Genomic DNA, 23,739 nt, shown 5'->3' with positions numbered 1-23,739 from the left:
CTCAACTGTAAGAATAAAACTAGGAACTGGGAGTTACTAGGTCTTAAATTAGGAAAACATGAAATAATGCGATTTTGTTCCTCTTCAATTTGCAAGTACAATATCTTCTTATATCATACAATTTTTTTTGATGATATGGACATTGAAGATATAACTGAGGTGTAAAAGACACACCCAATATTACTTGATACACTTTTGTAAGTGGAAGAAGCAACATACCCCTGGCTGGGTATAAGGGTAGACAATAGGAAAAGTATGTATCTTAACAAGTCCTGGGATCAAATCCCTCAGACAGTTTGACAAATGGCATTTACTATCTTTCCATTAATTCATTACCCCACCCCACTGCTGTATTCTCTCATTACTGGTAAAGGCTGCCATAAAGAAATAGGTCTGTGCATTCTCCAAACAGGTCATGGTTTTGGATCTATCACATATAATCTTAAGCCCTCTGGGGAGTTTTGTTATTAAAATTTCAAAAATTCTAACTACTGGGCGCCTGGGAGGCTCGGTTGGGTGAGCGCCCCACTTCAGCTCAGGTCATAATCTCATGGCTGGTGAGTTTGAGCCCCGCATCAGGCTCTGTGCTGACACCGCAGCCTGAAGCCTGTTTTGGATTCTGTAACTCTCTCTCTCTGCTCCTTCCTCACTCACACCGTCTCTCCATCTCTTAAAAAATAAATACACATTAAAAATACTTCAAAAATATATAAATAAAAAATAAAAATTCTAACTACGAGGAGTCCCAAATTTCAAATGTCTATAGTGGAAATGTAGTATCACATTTCACCAAGACAAACAATTGTGGATATTCCTCAACCAGTTTAGTATGTTCCCATTTGGGCAATTTTCGGCTTCTTTACTCTACCCACTTGCCCTTCCCCATTTGTATTTGCATGATACGCTTTCAGTGGTTCTGCACAAAGATGACCTCAGCATGTGGGCATTGCCTGAAAACACTGTTTAAATTAGGAAACCCTGTCAGTCGATCATTACACACGAACACGTTCATGGTACTTACCACTATCATATTTTATCTTATACACTTCCGTTTAGAGAATCTAAGTTACTTGAAGACATGGATTTTTGTTTCCTGCTACAAAGTAGAAAGTTACTGTATTGCATAAAAGCTAAGAGACTAATAGTTCACATGCTCCAGTAAACATGTAATTTCATTTGTGGCACCAAATTCTTTACTCCTGTAACTTTCAAGGATGCCTTTTGTAGATCTTCTCAGCTACAAAATGTTAAATTCAATATTCCTTCTCACTTGCTCCATTCTACTCTCAATACAAATACTAATCTTATTGGTCAGGTCAGACAGTGTTCATTTGTGAGGGACAGACCTCCTGGAAGTCAGTGGCTGAAACAACTAGGTGGTTTACCATTCTCACTTAACAGGAAGCCCAGAGATGCAGGTTGGGATGGGACGGGTCCCTTGGGCAGTCCTCTGCCTGCTCCACCTCCCTTAGCACTCAGCACTCTCTCTCCCGACAGCAGGATGGCTGCTGTAGGACCAAGAAGGATGAATGGTAAGGGGCAAAGGCCTTTTCTTTTATTAGGTTTTGTCTCATTTACATGGAAATAATCCCAGGAGGTTCATCCCAATCAGCTACACATTGTAATTCAATTTTGATAAGGGTCTTAGGGGGATGACTGGGTGGCTCAGTCACTTGAGCATCTGCCTCTTGATTTGGGCTCAGGCCAACATCCCAGGGTTGTGGGATAGAGACCTGGGTAGGCTCTGCACTGATTGTGGAGCCTGCATAAGATTCTCTCCCTCTCCCTCTGCCCCTGTCCCCTACTAGCGTGCACCCTCACTGTAAAATAGATAAATGAATAAATTAAAATAAGGGTATTGGGGAATTTTCAAATTTCATATTCATGACTAAACAACAGAAAGTAAAAGATCGTAAAGAAAATATTTTGCAGACCAAATTTAAATATACCCCATAACTGGGGCATCTGGGTGGCTCATTCGGTTAAGCATCTGACTTTGGCTCCAGTCATTTCTCACAGTTTGTGAGTTCGAGCCCCGTGTCGGGCTCCGCACTGACAGCTCAGAGTCTGGAGGCTGCTTAGGATTCTGTGTCTCCTTCTCTCTCTGCTCCTCTCCCACTTGTGCTCTGTCTCTCAAAAATAAATGAATGTTAAAAAATTAAAACAAAAAATACGTACTCAATAATACTGAAAAGGTAGTGAAGGATAACTGTGGATAAGACCGATTTCATCACAGATTTTATCCTGAGTGTATAGTATCACATGCAACCCATGACCAGTATTGTAGGTATTCCAAATGAGTGAAAAGTTATTAGTCCTTAGTGTCTTCTAACTTACACATTTATTTCCTTTGAAATTTGTTAATTTTATTTACCTGAATTTGACACTAATTTGCCAAGTTTCAATACAGAGCTTCCGATGCTAGTACCTTTTTTAAAAAGCTTCTTAAATTTTATTTTTCCATGCTCAGTGTTGAAACTGACCCAGGGCTCAATCCCATGATCCATGACATCACAACCTGAGCCAAAATCAAGAGTTGGATGCTTAACCGACAGCCACCCAGGCAGTCCCTGCTTCTAGTGTCTTGGTAGCAAAATGGAAGGAATGATTTTGAGATTCCATTCTTTCCATTGTCCGTTAAAGTGAAACATCTACAGAAGGTTTGTAGCTGAGAATATTCTATCATGTCTGAATGTATTTAATATTAGACCAAATCTTTATAAAAGAATTGTGACATCACAAGTCTAAAAGTATCTTCAGTAACTGAAATAAACAGTATTTCACAACCATTTTCCACAATCATACTGTGTGCTGGGGCTATGAATGCATCAGAAAGAAGAAGGTATTAGTTAGCACGAGGAAGATTGTGGTCTTTCCCAAGCAAGTCAGTAAACTTCAGTTTTGTATTACAGGATCTGACTGTACTTTTGATACCTGACTAATGATACCTGTGAAGCTTCATTACAACCTCTTACTATTCTGCCCATCTGGGCAGGAAAAGCTAATAATGAAGGCAGACAAGCCTTTCCTTTGGTAGTAGTTGTAAGTTCAGAGTGTCAATGAGTATCATCAACCTGACGCTGCACATTATGCATCATAACAAAGTAGTTCACTACTCCCTGTTCTCCCTAGCCATTTTCAGAACTTGAGAAATCTATCCTGGGCTCCCAAGAAAGCATCATCAGATACTCAACTTCCTCCTAACACTCAGCTGCATGCAGCCATCATTCTTGACATGTGAACATCCTGTTGCAGTGGAGTAAGCACAAATGCAAACGAGCAAAAAATGTTTTAGAGGGTAAATGTAGATTTCTAGTTTTCAAATAACATTGTGTAATGTTCATTCTTGAGGCTAAAGTCATTACAATTTATCTTTCCAAATTATTCTCTGACAACAATAGCACAAAATAAAGATTGTGTTACTTTTCTCCTTCTCACATTTTCTCTTAGTTCCTAATACTTTTCATATGCTTGCCATTTTTCTAATTTCATTTAATGTAAAGGTGCAAACCATGGGTCACATTTCAGCACAAAAGACAGGGAGAAACAGAACCATATGGTGTATATTCATGAATGGGGAGGCCGGTGGTAGAGGGTGAGAGTCTGAAATTGCATTGCAATAGTATTTTCATTAGAGCCACAAAAATACTATGGGATATACGTTGGGTAGGTAACTCTCAAATACAACTTATGAATATATACTTCCAAAACTGTATGTTTAAATCTAACATGAAATGACATTGTTATACATGACATTCAACCACAAACCCTAAGGATGTATTATTAGTGTTCATTATGAAATGACCCAAAAATGAGAAATAGGGTATCCCAAACAAAATGGTATCAAAATGCAGTTTAAGTGGCCAAAATTGAGTCTTTCTCAAGCATATTACATTTGAGTTTAGTTTTTATTATTATTTTTAGAGCACAAGTAGGCGAGACAGACAGAGAGACAGAGAGAGACAGAGAAAGAATGGGAACAGCAAGCAGGCTCTACACTCAGCAGAGAGCCCAGTACAGAGGTCAACCCCATGACCCTCAGCCGAAATTGAGTCAGTCACCCAACAGTGAGCCACCCAAGCACGCCTACTTTGGTTCCTTTAAATGCTCTAAAATTTTCTCTTCAGTTTCCAAAATTAAGACTAGTTTTTACTCATCTGTGATATACAACAGTCATTACCTTTCAAAACATAGACAGACCATCATCCCCCCTCTATTTTCTCTAGTACAAATGCTATCCCAAGTAACCCATAGTTCTCACATGAAAATCTCTTTCTCGGGGCACCTGGGTGGCTCAGTCCGTTAGGCGTCCGACTTCGGCTCAGGTCATGATCTTGCGGTCTGTGGGTTCGAGCCCCGCGTCGGGCTCTGTGTTGACAGCTCAGAGCCTGGAGCCTGTTTCAGATTCTGTGTCTCCCTCTCTCTCTGACCCTCCCCTATTCATGCTCTCTGTCTCAAAAATAAATAAATGTTAAAAAAAATAAAAAAAAAAAAAAAAGAAAATCTCTTTCTCCATGTCCCAACCTACTATTTCATGATCATCTATCTGACAGAGTAATTCTCTCCTATGATAATCAACAAAGGAACTCAATCATACCATCAAATCCAGAGAAGGGTCCATGACCTCAGAAAACATGACAATTTATATATCAGTGTTAGGTTTATTCCTTGACACTCCCTATGCTTCCAAATGTATAGTACACTTTATCTTAAGCTTAGAATCCTAGCTTTTCCAGGGTATGTACGTATGGCTAAGCACCCCCAATGAAAGAGGTTCCCTTCACCTTACCAATGCTATCTCTCAGACCACCACTACGCTTGACAAATGAAATGCATAAAATTAAAGTATAACATCAGTGGAGTCCAAACTTGAGGTTACAAGTCATCAATGATAATTCAGTGTCAAGAAACCTAAAATAATTGAGTAAAAAAGTTATACGGGGACCTGGCTAGCTCAGTCAAAAGAGCACGTTACTCTTGCTCTTGGGGTTCTGAGTGTGAGCCCCATGTTGGATGTACAGAGGAAAATAAAATCTTTGAAAAAAAAATTTTTTTAACATTTATTTATTATTGAGAGACAGAGAGTCACAGAGGGTGAGCAGGGCAGGGGTAGAGAGATGGGGAGACACAGAATCTGAAGTAGGCTCCAGGCTCTGAGCTGTCAGCACAGAGCCCGACATGGGGCTTGAACACAAACTGTGAGACCATGACCTGAGCCGAAGTCAGTTGCTTAACCAACTGAGCCACCCAGGCGCCCTGACAATAAAATCTTTATAAAAAGATTTCAACGGAATATGATTAGGTCTTTCCACATATATACTTATTCCATTGACACACATCATCTCATGAGTTTTAAATACTTTTTATTTTCTGGAATTTAACACCTAAGATTGGTTAATTGTCAAAGCAAACCGAGGTCCCCCTAGCATGAAGTTTTAAATTGTAGTCCACTGAAGAATTGGCGAAGTTATCGCCTTCATTACTCTTTAATGTTCCTGTCCAGTAAGAATTCTTTGGTGTATGCTGACGTAAAGACTTTGACACATTTATATGGTTTCCATGTTATGTGAATTCTTTCTAGACCACAAAGCACAAAGTTGTATATTTTGTTTTTTTATCAATGGAAGTCTGTGCCTCTTAACTCCATTCACCTGTTTTAACCCATCCCCAACTTGTACACTTTTTATAACCCAGATGACACTCATTTTATTTGTAAGGGTTCTCTCTAGAAGAAATTACATTCCCCAAAGTATAAGAAGCTTTAGATAAGCCTTGTCATACGTTCCTAGTGTGTGCTTTCTTTCAGAGGCTTCTATTCTATCAGGTGACGTATGAACCCTGGTTACAAGCTTTCCCACTTATGTTAGTTTCATATGGTTCCTCTGCATGGTGAAATCAGATACTGAGCAAGTCTTGAACACTTGCTCATTTGTTTATTTCTCCTACGAGTTCTTTGATGCTTCCCAAAGCTTGAGCTTTGAATAAAAGCACTGCCACACATATTAGGTTCACATTGAGTAAGATGTGAACGCTCCATAAAGGCTTTTCCACACTGAATACATTTGTACGGTTTCTATCCAGTATGAGTTCCATCATGACCCCAAAGGTGAGAACATTTGATAAAAGCTTCACCACATTTATTACATTTAAAAGGTTTTCCTCCTGAATGAATTCTCTGATCTTCCATAATGCTTTAACACTGGATAAAAGCCTTGTTAAACACATTACATTTGAGTGGTTTATGCCAGTGTATATTTTCTGATGCTTAGCAAGGTTGCCCAATGGGGTAAACGCTTTGACACACTCATTACATTAGTAAAGTTTCTCCCCAGTACTGATTTTTTTTATGTTGAGTAAGATTCGAGCACTCAGTAAAGTTTTGCGACACTCACTACATTTGTAAGGTTTCTCTCCAGTATGAGTACTCTCATGACCAAAAAGGTTTGAACTTGTGCTAAAAACTTTACAACATTTAGTACATTTACAAGGATTTTCACCTGTATGGATTCTCTGAAATGACAAAAGGCTTGACATTTGGATAAAAGCCTTGTTACACATCACATTTGGGTGGTTGCTAGCCAGTGTGTATTTTCTGTTGATAAGTAAGGCTTTGAAATTGGGTAAACGCTTTGTCACACTCATTACATTTATAAGGTTTCTCAACAGTATGGATTCTCTGATGATTTGCAAAGTTTGAATTCGTAGTATAGAACTTGCCACATATGTTACATTTACATGTTTTCTTTCCGGTATGGGCTTTCTGATGTCTAGTGAGTTTTGAAGGCTGGGTAAAGGCTTTGCCACACTGATTACATTTGTGAGGTTTGTCACCAGTATGAATTTTCTCATGACTCCAAAGGTGTGAACGTTGGGTAAAAGCCTTACCACATTCATTACATTTGTAAGGTTTCTCTCCTGTATGGATTCTCTTATGCTGTGTCAGACGTGTACGCATCGCAAAGGCTTTGCCACAATCAATACATTTGTATGGTTTCTCTCCAGTATGGATTTTCTTATGCTGAGTAAGATGTGAACTACATGAAAAGGCCTTGCCACAATCAATACATTTGTAAGGTTTCTCTCCAGTATGAGTTCTCTCATGACGCAAAAGTTCTGAACGTTTGATAAAAGCCTTATCACATTTAGTACATTTATTAAGCTTTTCTCCTGTATGAATTCTCTGATGTGCCATAAGTCTTGAACTTTGGATAAAAGCCTTGTCACACATATTACATTTGTGTGGTTTCTCCCCAGTGTGTATTTTCTGCTGCTTAGTAAGGTTTCCAAATTGGGAAAACGCTTTGGCACACTCATTGACTTTGTAAGGTTTCTCTCCAGTATACATATCCTGATGATTTGCAAGGTTTGAATTTTGACTATGGACCTTGCCACATATGTTACATTTATATAGTTTCTCTCCTGTATGGACTCTCTGATGAGTAGAGAGGCGTGAATACTGGGTAAACTCTTTACCACACTCATTACATTTGTAAGGTTTCTCTCCAGTATGAGTTCTCTCATGTCCGCAAAGCTGTGAATGTTTGATAAAAGCCTTATCACATTTATTACATTTATAAGGTCTTTGTCTTGTATGAATTCTCTGATGTGCTATAAGGCTTGAACTTTGGATAAAAGCCTTGTCACACACATTACATTTGTGTGGTTTCTCACCAGTGTGTATTTTCTGATGCCTAGTAAGGTTTCCAGATTGGGTAAACGCTTTGGCACACTCATTACATTTGTACGGTTTCTCTCCAGTATGGATTTTTCTATGTTGACTAAGATGTGAACCATCGGTAAAGGCTTTGCCACACTCAGTACATTTGTAAGGTTTCTCTCCAGTATGAGTTCTCTCATGACCCGAGAGGTGAGAACGCGTGCGAAAAGCCTTATCACATTTACTACATGAATAAGGTTTTTCTCCTGTGTGAATCTTCCGATGTTGATTAAGCCTACAGCTTCTGATAAAAGCCTTGCCACACACATCACATATGTGTGGTTTTTCTCCAGGATGTGTACTCTGATGTCTAAAGAGGTGTGAGCACTGCTTAAAACCTTTGCCATACTCACTACATTTGTAAGGTTTCTCTCCACTATGGATTTTATCTTGGGTAAGGCTTGAACGCTCAGCAAAGGCTTTGCTGCATGCATTACATCTGTAAGGTCTCTGTCCAGAAAGAATACCCTCATCGCTCATGAGGTTTGAGGTTTTGCTAAAATCCTTCCCACAGTCAGTACATTGATAAGATTTTTGTCTAGTGCATGCTCTCCTGGCCTGTGCAGGTAACAAATGAAAAATCTTCCTAGATTTATTCCAAATGTTTTGGGCCCTGGGAATTCTTTCAAGTGGTGAGACTGAGGAACCATTGCTGACAGACTTCTCAGTTGGATTACATTCATACATTTTCTCCTCACTGTGAAACCTCTGGAGTTCACCCAGGTGTGCCTGCAAACTTAATCCAATTCTATTTTCACAGCAGTTCATATACTGGTTTCCAGAACCACTTACGTTACTGTCCTGTTGTAACAAAGTCCTGATGAATGGTTCATTATTCACGACATACTGGTAGGTATTTTTTCTCACAGAAACACTCTGCTTTTCAGGAAGAGTAACTGAGGGCTGATTAAGTGGCTGATCTTTCCTACAAGTGAGATTTTTCTTATGGGTCAAAGGCACTTCTTTGTAATTTCTTGCATCATCTCCCCACCGATTTTCAAACTCATGCCTATTTTCCCAGACTTCCTTGAGACCAAAATCCTTGATGCCATGGCTTTCATTTCTCTCCAATATCACTAAGTGGTAAAATACTTCTTTATAAATGTCCTCCCCTGGTGACAATTCCATGAGTGCAAATCCAGTGGAAAGGCTTCCTATCAAATAGAGTCGGAAGGTAAATATTTTATACTAAATTCAATAATTACACACCTAAATAATTATAGTAAATAAAGGAAGTTAGTCAACAATGGTCTTCAAACACTTTTGTCATATACAATGTTTTTGAGTTCTCTTTTTATAACGTTTTCCATAGTAACAATTTCTCTGATTTTAAGGTAATTTTTCAAAAAACATTTTACATTATCCATTATTTTTTGGACACATAACTGGATAATTAAATGACACTTCATGATTACAGAGCCCATCTACACACTGGTTATTTTATAACTGTGCATGAAAATCATAGAGATGTCTATCTTCCTTAAATCTTAGTCTTTATAAAAATGTGTTTACCTGAACCCAATATCTCATATTTCAGTGATGCTCAACGAATCTTTCATTCCTCCTAGTATGTGTTCCTTATGGAATGTAAATCCTGTTTTTATGTCTCCAAGAAAAACTGCTTTAGAATCCCAGGGACTACTAGTTTGTGTAACTATGGTTACTTATTAACTTAACCTCCTAGATCTATCAATATGTAGGTTGTAACATACAGAGTCTTTAAATATCTTCTTTCTCTCAACCTATGTTCACACATTATTAAACACACAGTATAATTAACCACCAGATCAAGCTGCTGTCCTGAGCAATTCATACGCATGTTCCCCTGTATGAATAGGGATCCTTCTGCAGTACACGGGACAGGGGAGTCAGGTGCTGTGTAAACTGAGGTGCTTTGTTGATCAAAATTAATATACCAGGATATACGAGGATGGTTTGTTTAGCTCAATGAAACATCTGAGGAAAGGCCAGGACTTGGATTCAGAAAAGCAAGAATGAAGCATAAGAAGTAACTGACCATGTGGGGACAGGGCTTGTGCCTGCACATCTATGGGAATATGATTGTGGTGTAAGTTTAATGCAGGACCTTGGGGAAAAAGAAAACACATTCAGCAAAAGGTATAATACAGACACATTCTGTAGGAACGCAACTATGGGCATGAAGCAAAGGTGGAAAACATTCAATAGGGAGACAGGGTTATAGGAAGACTGTACAGTTGTATCTATTTCAGTATTTGCTCTAAAAATTATCAAACTATCCCATGAATTCCACTTCTAGGTATATACTCAAGAGAATTACATAATGTATACATGTTCCAGGAGACATGTACTAGAATGCTTTTTAAGGTTGTTGCTTAGAGGGAGCGAGCTTGCAAAAGGGGGAGGGGTGGGGGAGGGGGGAGGGGGAAATTCCCGAGGTCTCCAGCTTGTAAGCGCATTGTGCAATGCGGGGCTCAAACTCACATACTGTGACTTCATGACCTGAGTCAATATCAAGAGTCAGATCCTTAACTGTCTGAGCCACCCAAGCACCCCAACATAATGTATCATTACAGAAAAACCTATGGCAAATCAGGTTAATGATATTTCTGGGACTAAACAGGAACTTAAAAAATATGTTTTCAAGATACCACAAATTCTTAAAGAATACCATAGCATCAGTTGGGGGGCTCAGTCAGTTAAGTGTCTGACATCGACTCAGGTCATGATTGCAGGCTTAGGACTTCAAAAGCCCGCAACACGCTCTGTGCTGATAGCTCAGAGCCTGAAGCCTGTTTCGGATTCTGTGTCTCTCTCTCTGCCCTTACCTCGCTCATGCTCCCTCCCTCCCTCCTCTCTCTCTCTCAAAAGTAAACAAACATTAAAGAAAAGTCATAACTTTAATCGAGGAAAATATCTGTTGTAATAATTAGGTATACCTGCACATTTATGAGAATGGCCAAAATCCACAAAACTAACACCAAATACTAGTGAGAATGTGGAGCCATAAGAACTCTCATTCATTGCTGGGGGGAATGCAAAATGGTACTCCTCTTTGGAACAGTTTGCACTTTCTTACAAAACTAAACATACCCTTAAATACAACCTAGCAGTCCCACTCTTTGGTATTCATACAAATAAGTGAAAAATTTCTGTTCACATGAAAACATACCCACAAAAGTGAAAAATCCTAAAATTTCTATGGAGCCACTAAAGATCCTGAATGGCCAAAGCATCTTGACAACAAAGTACGAAGCTGGAGGCATCACATTCCCTGATTTCAAACCCCCTGACTACAAAGCTGTGGTAATTAAAACAGTATGGTATTAGCATAAAAATACACAAATAGATCAACAGAACAGAATACAGCCCAGAAATAAACCTACACACATGGTCACTTAATTTACAATAAAGGAGACATGACTATACAAAAGGGGAAAGCACAATTGATGGTTTGGGAAAACGGGACAGCCAGAGGCAAAGGCATGAAACTGGACCACTATCTGACACCATACACAAAAGTTAACTAAGAATGGATTAAAGACTTAAACCTAAGACCTGAAATAATAAAACACCTATTAAGAAAAGTTAGGGGGGGGGGCGCCTGGGTGGCGCAGTCGGTTAAGCGAATGACTTCAGCCAGGTCACGATCTCACGGTCTGTGGGTTCGAGCCCCGTGTTGGGCTCTGGGCTGATAGCTCGGAGCCTGGAGCCTGTTTCCGATTCTGTGTATCCCTCTCTCTCTGCCCCTCCCCCGTTCATGCTCTGTCTCTCTCTGTCCCAAAAATAAATAAAAACGTTGAAAGAAAAAAAAAATTTTTAAAAAGAAAAGTTAGGGGGCAATGAACTTCTTGAAACATGTCTAGGCAATGATTTTTGCTTTTGTTTTTTGACTCTCAACACCAAAAGAAAAAACAACAAAAGCAAAAACATTTGGAATTATATCAAACTGAAACATGTCTACACAGCAAAGGAACACTTTTTCAACAAAATGAAAAGGCAGCCTACTGAACGGGAGAAACTATTAGCAGATCATGTATCCGATAATGGACTGGTAATCTAAAACATTCCTAAAGCATGCTCAAATAACCCAATTTAAGAAATGGGCACAAGATCTGAATAGACATTTTCCAAAGACTTAGATATGGCCAACAGGACCATGAAAAGGTGCTCAACGTCATTCATCATCAGGGAAATGCAAATCAAAACCACAATATCGCTTCACACCTAATATTAGAATGGCAGTTAGTAAAAAGACAAGAAACAACACGTGTTGTCAACAGGGTGGAGAATCAGGTATAGCCAAGAGAACTACTGTGTGATCCACCAATTCTACTGGGTATTTATCTGAAGACAACAAAAATACTAACTCGAAAAGACAGAAGCGTTCTGATGTTCACTGCAGCACTATGTATAACAGCTGAGATACGAACACAATCTAAGTGTCCGTTGATGGGTGAACGGATAAAGATGTGTATATACAACACAATATTATCTAGCCACTAAGCAGAATACAATCTTGCCATTTGTGACAACAGAGATGGACCTTGAGGACAATATGCTATGTGGAATGAGTCAAAGACCACTACAGTATGATTGCTCCTATGTGTGCAATCTTAAAGAAACAAAAACCCATTAGATACAGAGAACATATTGGTGGTGAGCAGAAATGGGTGAAGGTGATCAAAAGGTTAATAAACAAAAAAGAGGGCTGCCTGTCTGGCTCAGTCAGTACACCATGCAACCCTTGAGTTTGCAGTTGAGTTCAAACCCCACTCTGGTTGTAGAAATTACTTAAAATCAAAAATTGTTGCTGCCTCTTGAGTTCTTAAAACAAACAAACAAAACCAAAAAAATCAATATGGTAGTTACAGTATACCAGGAATGCAATAAACATCTGTAGAATGATACATGTTTTTCCTACAGAAAAACAAACTAGAGATATCACCAAGCTGAGCTGTATTTACACTACATCTACTTCTGGATTTTTCACTTTTGGAATTATCCACATCGTGACTTATGCCCAATTTATGCACAAGGCAGTGATCTTCAGAAGCCAGGATGGCCGAGGAAAGACACAGACTTTTATCTACTTTATTAGACAGATGCTATAATTTTTATGTCTCCTGAGAAGTTCTCCAAGGATACAAAGTGGAAATGCAAAGTGAATACATCCTGGGGTCTGCACTACAAAGGCCTCACCTCTGACCTGTATGGAATGAGAACCAAGAGGGATCAGAGAAAAGACTCCGTAGGGACAGCAATCCCAGTCCCTCTCAAACCACGGCACCAGTATGGTCGGAGGGGCTAGGTAACAGGGTTGTAGGTGTAATAGTGGAAGTTTAAATTTCTACACATTTAACAGATTGAGAAATGTTTGGGGTGTGGAGGCGGATTTCCTTTGAAAGTTCCTAAGAAATAAACTTGTATTTTCTCACAGATTCTTCCCAAACGATATTTACTGGAGCAGCTTCCTCTCTGCTCATCTGAGCTCTCACTTGTGCTCACACCCCAATACATTGCCCACTATGTGGATGTTCCCCTGTCTTCATTTCACTTTCCACTATCCAAGTCTCTTTCTCTTTTTCCAAAACAGAGATGATATTCAGCTCAAGAACAGATTTTCGTTTATCAAGAAAAACAGAACATGATCTGCTTGGCTCTTCCAGAACAAATTCCCTGCTCTTGGTTCAGCAAACAAGAAAGGATATTCATTTTAAGTGGTGTAGAAACATATTTCAAAAATTACTCAAATGAGGGGCGCCTGGGTGGCGCAGTCGGTTAAGCGTCCGACTTCAGCCAGGTCATGATCTCGCGGTCCGTGAGTTCGAGCCCCGCGTCAGGCTCTGGGCTGATGGCTCAGAGCCTGGAGCCTGTTTCCGATTCTGTGTCTCCCTCTCTCTCTGCCCCTCCCCCGTTCATGCTCTGTCTCTCTCTGTCCCAAAAATAAATAAAAACGTTGAAAAAAAAAAAATTACTCAAATGAGTGCCTGTGTGCTTAAGGATTATTTTAGGTGTGCAGACATCTGGGTTTTTTCCAAGAACCACTTAACCAAAGGCACAAGGGTAAGACCACAGAATCAGAGATTTAAATAAATTCACCACAAGGTTTCCTTTTTTCCCTCCTACTTTAAATACTGTTTTTCTCTCTGAGCCTTATCTTTCAAGATGTCAGCAAACTTGGACTTTGCTAAGAATATAAGGGTTTTAGATCCTATTCCCCAACTCCGAGATTGTTACTTAGATTCTAGTTAGTTAACAGAGAATGTAATGCTGGTTTCAGGAGTAGAATTTAGAGATTCTTCACTTACACAGAACACCCAAGGCTCCTCATCACCAGTTCCCTCCCTTAGGCTTTTCTGACTGCTAAGTTCTGCAACCACCTAAACAAGCAGGAATGCAGAACTTCTGAAGGAAAGGGAAGTTAGAGTCCATTTGCCACATTATGAACCCTTTTCACTCTCAATCAAAACAGCTGCAATCACTCCCTTAAGAACAAGGAATTGGAACTCTTATGATCAAAACAGGGCTCTCAATAGAAAATGCACAGCACAGACATAAAAAGTACCGACTTCTGGAGGGAAGTTATCCTCACCCACGGAGACCAGGTTCCTGTAGTTCTCCAACATCACGTCCCTGTACAAGGCCCTCTGAGCGGGGTCCAGGCACTCCCACTCCTCCTGAGAGAACTCTATGGCCACATCCCTGAAGGTCAACCGTCCCTGAAAGGAAAACACATTTCACCAAATGGACAGGGAACATGTTCTTATTTGACCAAAGACAAGAGAAGCACAGATGTGTAAAGACTGACTTGACTGGAGTGAGTGTTCTTTGATCCGTGTAAGATAATTTTGAGTGAGTTACAGTGAACATAAAATTAGCCACTTTAAAATACCATTAGGGGGCAATTATTGCACTCAAATATCGCACAAACATCACCTCTGTCTAGATCCAAAACTTTTTTATCAGCCCCATAGGAAAGACTTTACCCATTAACAGGTGCTTCCTATTGCCCAGTCCCTGGCAACCACTAATGCTTTGTTTCTGTGGATTCACCGATCTTGGATCGTTTCATATATAAGGAAAAGGATCAAATATGTGGCCTTTTGCGTCTGCCTTCTTTCACACAGAATCATCTTTGGGGTTCATCCATGATATAGTATGTATCAGTGGTCCATTTCCTTTCTTCTGGCTGCAGAATATTCCATTGCAGGAGTAGACCATATTCATTCAACTACTGTAAAGCATTTGTTTGTTACTACCTTTGGCTAATATTACTAAGTTCCAGTAGACGTTAAGTGTTTGGATGCCTGTTTTCAATTCTTTTGGTTATATACCTAGGAGTGGAATTACTGGGGCACATGGTTTAATTTTTTCAGACTCTGTCACACTCTTTTCCACAGTACCTATATTTTTACAGCAACGTGTCATGATTCGAATTTCTGCACATCTTTATTTTTGTTTCACAACAGTCATCCTAGTGGATGTGAAACGATAGCTCACTATGGTTTTGATTTTACATTTTAACAATGACTACTTTCATTGAACATCTCTTCATGTGCTGGGTTCGTGTATCTTCTATGGAGAAATGTCTATTAAAATCCTGTGACCATTGTTCAAGTTGGGTTCTTTGTATGTTGGTTTTGAGTTGTATAAGTTCTTCACATATTCTGGGTTGTAGATGCTTAGTAGATATGTGTTGGCAAATTATTTCCTCCCATTTGCTAGATTGTTCCACTTAGGTGATAACGTCCTCCAGTGAACAGACATAAATAATTGAGATGATGACCGATTTATCTACTTTGTCTGGTTCTCTTTTTCTTTTGGGATCATGTGTAAAAATCCACTGCCAACCTGAAGGTGATGAAGACTTACCCCCTATGTTTTCACGTGAGACTTTTATAGTTTAGGCTCTTACACTTAGTCTTTGATTAAATCTGAATTCATTTCCTTACATGGCACAAGGCAGTTTGAATTTCATTCTCACACAGATATCTAAATGTGTCAGTACCATTTAAGAGACTTTTATTTTTCCAGTGTCTGTTTTCAGCACACTTGTAAAAAAAGGAATGGACTGAAGATGTGTGCGTTTACTTGTGGATGCTCAGTTCTATTGTTTTGATCAATATTTCTAGCCTCTGGTGCAATTATGCTTTTGATTACTTCACGTAACTATATTAGTATTGATGTTGGGAAATTTAGGTCCTCCAATTTTGTTCCTTCTCACATTTATTTTGGTTATGTGGTGTCCATACCAATTCAATATGAGTTTGAGAATCACAATTCGCAATATAGCAAGAAACACTGTTGAGGTTTTGCCAAGGACTGCATTACTCTTTATGTTACTCTGGGGAGCTCTCCGTTTTACAGTCTTCCAAGGCAGAAACACAAGATATCTTGACATTTACTTAGGTTTTAATTTCCCTCACCAACATTTGTAGTTTTCACTCTGTATACAACTTCAAACTCAATTAAATTTATTCCCATTTGATGTCTTGCTCTTGTAAATGGAAGTGTTGACTTACTTTCCCTTTGTTGACTGCTAGTGTACAGAAATGCAACTGAATTTTGAGTGTTGATATTGTATTCTGTAACTTCAGTAAATTCACTCTAGGAATGAGTATTCTTTATTTCTAAAGAGGAGATCATGTATACTATGAGTAAACATAATTTGATTTCTTTTCCCATTTTGACACATTTTATTTATTTTTCTTCTGTAATTTCTCTGGTTAGAACTTCCAGTAGAGTGCTCAGTTGGAGTGGCAACATGGGGCATGCTTGTTTTGTTCTCAGCATTAAGGGATGTTTTCAGGTGTTCACCAGCGAATATAAGGTTAGCCAGGGAAATTTAGTAATAAGCTTTTTCAGACTAAGCCAGTTCCCTTCTACCCCTAATTTTTGAGTTTTTGCAGGATGCACTGTTCTGTGTATGTCTGCTGAGCCTTGCTGGTTTACAGTGTTGCTCACTGCTTTATTACTGATGTCTGGTTGTTCTATCAACTATTAAATAGGGAGCATTGAGTGCTCCAACTAGTATAGTAGAACAATCTCCCCAATGTTTGCTTCAAATGCTTGGGGGCTTTGTTGTTATGTACCTATTATTTATAGTTGTTTTATCTTCCTCGATGATTTGCCCTTTTTTCAATATACAATGAGTCTCAACATGCTTGGTAACAATTTTACACCTTCAAGCCCATTTGGTCTGAAACCTGTATAGCTATCCAGCTAGGGTTCATTACTATCCACATAAGTATCTTTTTCTATCCTTCAACTTTCAACCTATTTGTATATCTAAAGTGAGCCTCGGAGTGCCTGGGGGGCTCAGTTGCATAAGCATCTGACTCTAATTTCAGCTCAGGTTATGATCTCACAGTTTGTGAGACCGAACCCAGCAATGGTCTCTGCACTGACACTGCAGAGCCTGCTTGAATTTCTCTCTCTCTCTGCCCCTCTCCCACTCACGCTCTCTCACAATCAATAAATACTTTGAAAAATAAAGTGAGCTGTATGTAGACATAGAGTGGAACCATTTTTAAAAATTCCTTTCTCTTTTATTGAAGAGTTTAATTTAGGTACTTTTCAAGTTGTTACTGAGAAGAATTACTTCTAACATCTGCTGTTTGTATGGCTAATATTTTGTTACATAATTCCTTCCTTCTTCGGGTGTCTGTGCGTGCATACCATTTTGATGGTCTATTTATTTTTCTGTATGTTTTCAGGTTATATTCTGAGTGGTTATCCTGGGGATTACAGCTTACATATTAAACCACTAATATTTGAATTTCAGTTGATGCTAACTCAGCTTTAATGCCATACAAACAACTGCTGTTACACATTCTCCCTTTATGCTGCTGTCAAAAACTACTTCATAAAAGATATGAACAGATGTTGCATACACTCAAGAGCAGATTTTTCTGATTGTTTTACTCATCTATCTCTTTAGACATGTAGGAAAAAATGGGTTACAAAACAAACACAATAATTAGCTTTTATATTTACTTATGTAATTACCTTTACTAGCGTTACTTGTTCCTATGGCTTTGAGGTACTGCTAGTTTCTATCCATTTCAGCCTGAAGAACTCCACGTGGCATTTCCTATAGTCTAAGTCTGTAAGTGTGACCCCCTCAGCATTTGTTCATCTAGGAATCTCAACTTCACTATCAATTTTGTAGTATAGTTTGCCTCGTAAGGAATTCCTGATATGGCTTTTTTTTTTTAATTGTTCAATCTTTTAATACCAAAGGAGACGGATTCCTGGCCTCCACAGTTTCTAACAAGAAACAGACCATTAATCTTATTCAGAATCCCTGTACATGAGAAGTTGTTTCTGTCTTGCTACGTTCCACACTCTATCTTATAAACTTGACTGATTATGTGACTGCCAGGGATCTCCATGCATTGGACTTGGTTGAAGTTCATTGAGTTTTTTGGGAGTGTAGGTTCTCTTTGATAAATTTGGGAAGTTTTCAACTCCTTTCTTCAATTATTCTTTCTGCCCTTCCTTCTTAGAACTCCTATTACGTTTATAGGAGTATTAGTTATAGTGTCCCAAAGGTTTCTTTGCCTCTGGCCATTTTTCTTCTTTTATTCCCTTTTATTCAGCTTTATTCCCCTCTCTCCTCCTCACACTTGACAATTTCAGTTAACCTCTGTTTAAGTTCACTGATTCTTTACTCTTTTTGTCCATCTGCTGATGAACCCTCTAGTGAATTTTCAATTCTGGTGTTTATACTTTAACTCCAGCATTTCTATTCCATCCTTTTGCTATAATTTCTATCTCTTTACTGATATTTTCTATTTGTCGAAACATTGTTCTCCTACTTCTTAGTTCTCTTCCACGTTTTCCTTTAGCTGAGGATGGTCAAGACGGTTGATTTAAAATCTTTATTTACTAAGTGGAATGTCTGTGCCTCCTCAGAAAGACCATCATCAACCGGGTAATCATGCTTAAAAGATGTACAATCTTAAAACATCCTTAGAAGTCTGTAGTGAAGTCGGCCTGCTCAGAAGCAGCCACCGTGGCATTCTTTGAAACAGTAAGGAGTTGTAAAGGACCCATGTATCTTCATTTAGAGAATGCTCCCATGAGCATCTAAAAAAGCAGTAATCTCTTGCTGACTTTCATGAAAACGACTTCAAGTCATATGGCATGTAAAGATACCAATTTGCAGAATAAAACAGGATTAAATATTTACAGTAGAATATATTCTAAAATCATACTACAATACAAAAATGCACGTTTGGAAAATATGCACGAAAGAGAACATCGGTTCTTGATGAAGAAAATCTGTGATGGTGGAAGACATGACAGGGAAGAGGATGTTTTACTTCTTAGTTTCAAAAATGCATTAGTGTGTGAAAATGAACTGCAAAAATCTGTACAACTGAAGTTTAATACATACACACAAAAATAATAAAATTTAATAATAATAATATGTAAAATTAAAATTGAGCACCATCCTCTGTGATGAAAGTTCTGCTCCTATGTCTGGCTAAATTATTCACATTTTTCTTTAAAAGATGTGCAACGTGTGAGAGTTCCTAAAAGAACACCATGGTCTTTATGAGATGGATGTGCTACCAATAATTTATAAAACATTTACTGTTATGGGGGGAAATAGGTTCTAGAATCACTTATACTTACCTAAATAAGTTACGAAAGCTTATGGCGGAGGGCTGCCACCAAGGGGCAAAATCACCCGAGATTCGTTACGGAAATATTGTAATGGAATACCGAGCAACTTGTTACATCACCGGCAGGAAATTACTTTCCATCTGACCCCAATCTACTAATGTACTTTGATCACAAACTCCACTTGCCCCCAATACCCTCTGCTTCCTACACACACAAGTTAATGATTCCCGTCTGATGGCTTTCTCCATGTTCACATGTGTAAGATCTTCTTTTATTCATGTTCCCAACGTATGTAGTATCTTGAGAGCTCAATAAATACAAGATGAAACCCATGTTGGGGACTGTTGTCTTCTCCCAGGCAGTAGTACCCTCTATCGTATTCCATCTGCATCTGCTCTCTTACTGGGCAAGAGAGAACTCCAGGCTCCCAGTCTTCACCAGATGGTGACCCCGACAGGATAGAGGCCGACATGATAAAAGCCGAGGTGACAGACGTCCACGTGATAGAAGGCGACGAGAAGTCAACATGATTAGAAGAAAAGCCAGCGTGACTAAGAAGTGGATGTGTCAGCAGGGGATGTGGCTAAGAAGGCCATGTGGGAGAACCCATTGTGGCTAAGGGCCGACAAGGCTGGAAGGTGACATGGCTACGAAGCCAACATTACTCAAGGATGCGGAAAGCTGTGTAACAACTAGAGCTCCAAAAATAGAAAAATGCACGGGACTACAATCTCTCCTGATGAAGTAAGAGAAACCGAACCTATGGGGAATTCACTGCCACTGAACTTTTGAGAGAATTATTATGGGAGACTCTGTACCCCTAGAACAGAAAAAACACATTCATAGAGCACTCCTTAAATTATTAATGATTATCCAGCAACACTGTCCTTGGTCTCCTAAGCAAGGAACCTTTCACTTAGACACTTGGGAATGAATAGGTAAAACACTAAAGGCATGACATATGGAAGGCGCCAATGTTCTGCCTGAGTTATTCTTACGTGATCTATTGTTCTGAAAAACACTCTCCCCTTATGTGCGGATGATGTTTATGAACATACAGACGCACTCAAAGTAAATAAAAACTTTTTCCACGGAACCTAAACCTCCTTATTGTCAGCCAGCCCCTTCAGCACCCCTACATCCTGAGAATGCCAACTATACCATTTGTCAATGGGAAATATCTGACCTGTCAAAGGAACAAAAGATTCCCTCTGAAGACATCCTCACTCCTTTGCAACTACCTATTAAGAATGCCCTTACTATGTTTACAAACACCACGGGAAAACTCCATCTTGCCCTTGGAAAACTTGAAAAAACTGGGAGCATATATTATACACTACACCGGGGTCTACCCAAAATTCAGCCATATTATGACCTATAGAAACCTTTCCCAATCCTTAAACATGGTCTCTGATATGTCAACGAGCCAAGATCATCCACTTCAGATTTCCTCACCAGTGTTTCAGGTAAAAATTAACCATGGGGAACAAACTGTCTTAGGGGGACCCGAATGTAAGTTTGTTGGTTTGAAATAGACCTGTTAATCAAAGGTCAAATAAGCTCATGTTACAACTTAAAGTAACTGGAAACTTGGTCTCACAGGTTTCATGAGTCATTGTTACACTAGCTTTCAAAGGCTTTAGTAACTCAAAAAGTTTTCCGTGCATGATAAATTGGGATTGAATTTGCTGGGACTTCTAGGCCTTTTCTAAATAGGATGGGATGCTAAATCACTGATTCCTAAGTAAGGCTCATCTGCTTTCAGCTTCTTATTGCAGGGAAAGCGAGGATATCGGGGTCTGATGGTAAACACACTTGGTGGATTACAACTTTCTGAGTATTTTACTAACAAATTTTCAAAGATTTAAATTGTAAATGAAGTCTTTTTGACTGATTAGGCTTCTTTAGTAAGTTAAATTACTCTGGAAGCACTGCCAAACAAATAATAATCCTTAGGTTACATTTGAGTACATGCTATACCTATTATAGAGATTATATGTAATTCCTAGTTTTAATATTTTTTGGCATAAGGTCATCACTTGATATTCTGACAACTGAAGTGTTATGTGCCACAGAAGTAACTGAATTTCCTTCTCACCTCCATTAGATCTTTTAATCATGTCCATTTTTGTGTCTTTTTTGTCATAGTTTTGTGACTCCTGTTGGAAGACTTCCTCACCGCTATCACTTCCAGTAGACAGATAATCCTTTATGCTCAAGGAGGCTATTTCCCCTGAACTGTCTTTCCTTTTCCTAACTCTGCTATACCTACCCCAACTTACCAATGTTGCCCCTAGGGATGGACTCTCTATGACCCTATTCAGCAAGAAGAAGTTACAGAAGAGAAGACCATCCACCCTCAGCAACCTTGAAGATTTTAAGAGTCAAAATTTTCAGGGGGGAACAATGTGGGAAACAAAGAAGAAGGAAATGGCAGATGAAATTAAAATTCCCTACAATCCACAAGGACAAGCAATTGCAGAACGAGCACATTAAAAAATATGTTAAAAACAACAAAAAGGCAGAATTACCCATGGTTATCTACATTACAAGCTCAACTTCTCCTCGATCACACTATGATCACTCTTACGTTTTCAATTCTTGACCCTCAAGGACTAACGCAGCTAAGCTCCATTTTCCTAAATTCCATAAACCCTCTCACCTATGGTGCCAGTTCAAACTTCTCACTTGGGTCTGAGAATATGCTTGTATTCTTTCAGATTCTGGACCTCTGGGGATTCCCTCTTGGTTGGTGAAGCCGTATTATAGCATGGGGGAGACCCCCAGAACACCTTCCCATCAACTGGGACTTCCAGAGAATGGCTCAGAATGAACGACCACCGCTCCATTTTCAGGATGGAAGAAACCACTTCACTGTTCCTCATCCTGAAGTCGCTCCACAAATGCAATTCCTAGCTCCTCATATAACATGAGGGAAGCCTAAACGCCTGTCGAACCAGGCCCACTTCCTCTTACAACGCAGTGGTATTGCCTACACACCTGATCTGCATCTGATGGCAATGATCTCCACCACTGGTATTAAGCAGGCAAAGGCGTTTCATAGACCTCTTAATCATGGGGATCCAAGCCACAGTAAGCGTTATAGCCTCTGCTACCATTGCTCGAATTAGTCTTCAGCACACTATGAAACTGCACATGTACTTAACCCAGTTATGGTCAACCTTATCAAAGAGCTAATAAGGCAAACTTCTACAAACAAATAATGGCACGCCTAAAAGCCCTTATGGCTGCCATCTAACTTATAGGAAAAAGACAATAGGTGCTAAACATCCATTATAACTCTGTGAAGCAGAATACTCGTACGATGTCTCCTTTTATGCCATTGCAGAATCACTCTCCAAACCTCCAGACAGCAAACTATGGATCAGGTGGCCATCATGACAGTCCTCACACGCAAACTTAAGATGAAAAAAACCAAAATGGGGAGCCAGGGGGAAATAGGTTCAAGAATCCCTTAGACTTCCACAAACAGGGGTGCCTGGGTAGCGCAGTCGGTTAAGCGTCCGACTTCAGCCAGGTCACGATCTCACAGTCCGTGAGTTCGAGCCCCGCGTCAGGCTCTGGGCTGATGGCTCGGAGCCTGGAGCCTGTTTCCGATTCTGTGTCTCCCTCTCTCTCTGCCCCTCCCCCGTTCATGCTCTGTCTCTGTCTGTCCCAAAAATAAATAAAAACGTTGAGAAGAAAAAAAAAAAAAAAAAAAAGACTTCCACAAACAGGTTAGAAAGCTTCGGGCAGAAAGCTGCCACCACGGGACAAAAGCACCCAAGGTAAAGTCATTAGCTAGAGAAAAGCTTAGGGCGAAAATCTCCCACCATGGGAGAACGCGTCCGAAGTTAGCTAGCGAGATATTGTAATGGGATCACGAGTAACTTCTTACAGCACCTGCAGGAAATTCCTTTCCATCTGACGCCAATCTACTAATGTACTTTGGTCACACACTCCACTTGCCTCCAGACCCTCTGCTTCCTACACACACAAGTTAATGATTCCTGTCTGATGGTTTCTCCACGTTCATGTGTGTAAGATCTTGTTTACTTCATGTGTACCACATGTGTAATATCTCCTGAGCTCAATAAATACTGAGACAAAACCCCTGTTGGGGGCCCTTGTCTCCTCGTAGACGTCACCCTTTCTCGTATTCCATTCTGCATCTGCTCTCTTCTGGACAAGAGAGAACTCCAGTCTCATCGTCTGTGACACTGTTTGACAAGTAGGTTGGTTCTACATTTGAAAACCAATTATGTTAATAAACCAAGACACCCTCTCTACTTCTCATTCCTACTTTCAACTTTCTATTCTATTCCAAAGTATTAATATCGTGGAGTCAGAAGCACAATGAGTCCCTGGTTTAACATCAAAATGCATTTGTAAAACCGGATGAAGTA

At 39.4% G+C, this 23,739-nt stretch overlaps 2 protein-coding genes across 2 annotated transcripts in view; one reads left to right on the top strand and one right to left on the bottom strand.

The window, feature by feature from the left end:
* LOC124510813 (zinc finger protein 160-like) overlaps positions 1 to 23,739 on the top strand; it is a 339,108-nt gene that overhangs the window by 119,827 nt on the left and 195,542 nt on the right. The window lies entirely within an intron of this gene.
* Positions 5,308 to 8,845, bottom strand: LOC124511634 (zinc finger protein 665-like). Its single transcript, XM_047079035.1, has one exon. It carries the CDS (start codon positions 8,843 to 8,845, stop codon positions 6,575 to 6,577), a length of 2,271 nt encoding a protein of 756 aa, XP_046934991.1. The 3' UTR covers positions 5,308 to 6,574.

The sequence above is a fragment of the Lynx rufus genome, unplaced genomic scaffold, assembly GCF_022079265.1.
Source record: "Lynx rufus isolate CCGP_SWC_20201006 ecotype Redwood Valley unplaced genomic scaffold, mLynRuf1.p SCAF_16, whole genome shotgun sequence".
Classification (NCBI taxonomy): domain Eukaryota; kingdom Metazoa; phylum Chordata; class Mammalia; order Carnivora; family Felidae; genus Lynx; species Lynx rufus.
The sequence above is the reverse complement of the archived record's forward strand: the minus strand, read 5'-3'. Positions and strand labels throughout refer to the sequence as shown.

Coding starts and splice junctions, on each gene's coding strand:
- LOC124511634 (XM_047079035.1), bottom strand. CDS start 8,845: ATGGAATTGTCACCAGGGGAGGACATTTATAAAGAAGTATTTTACCAC.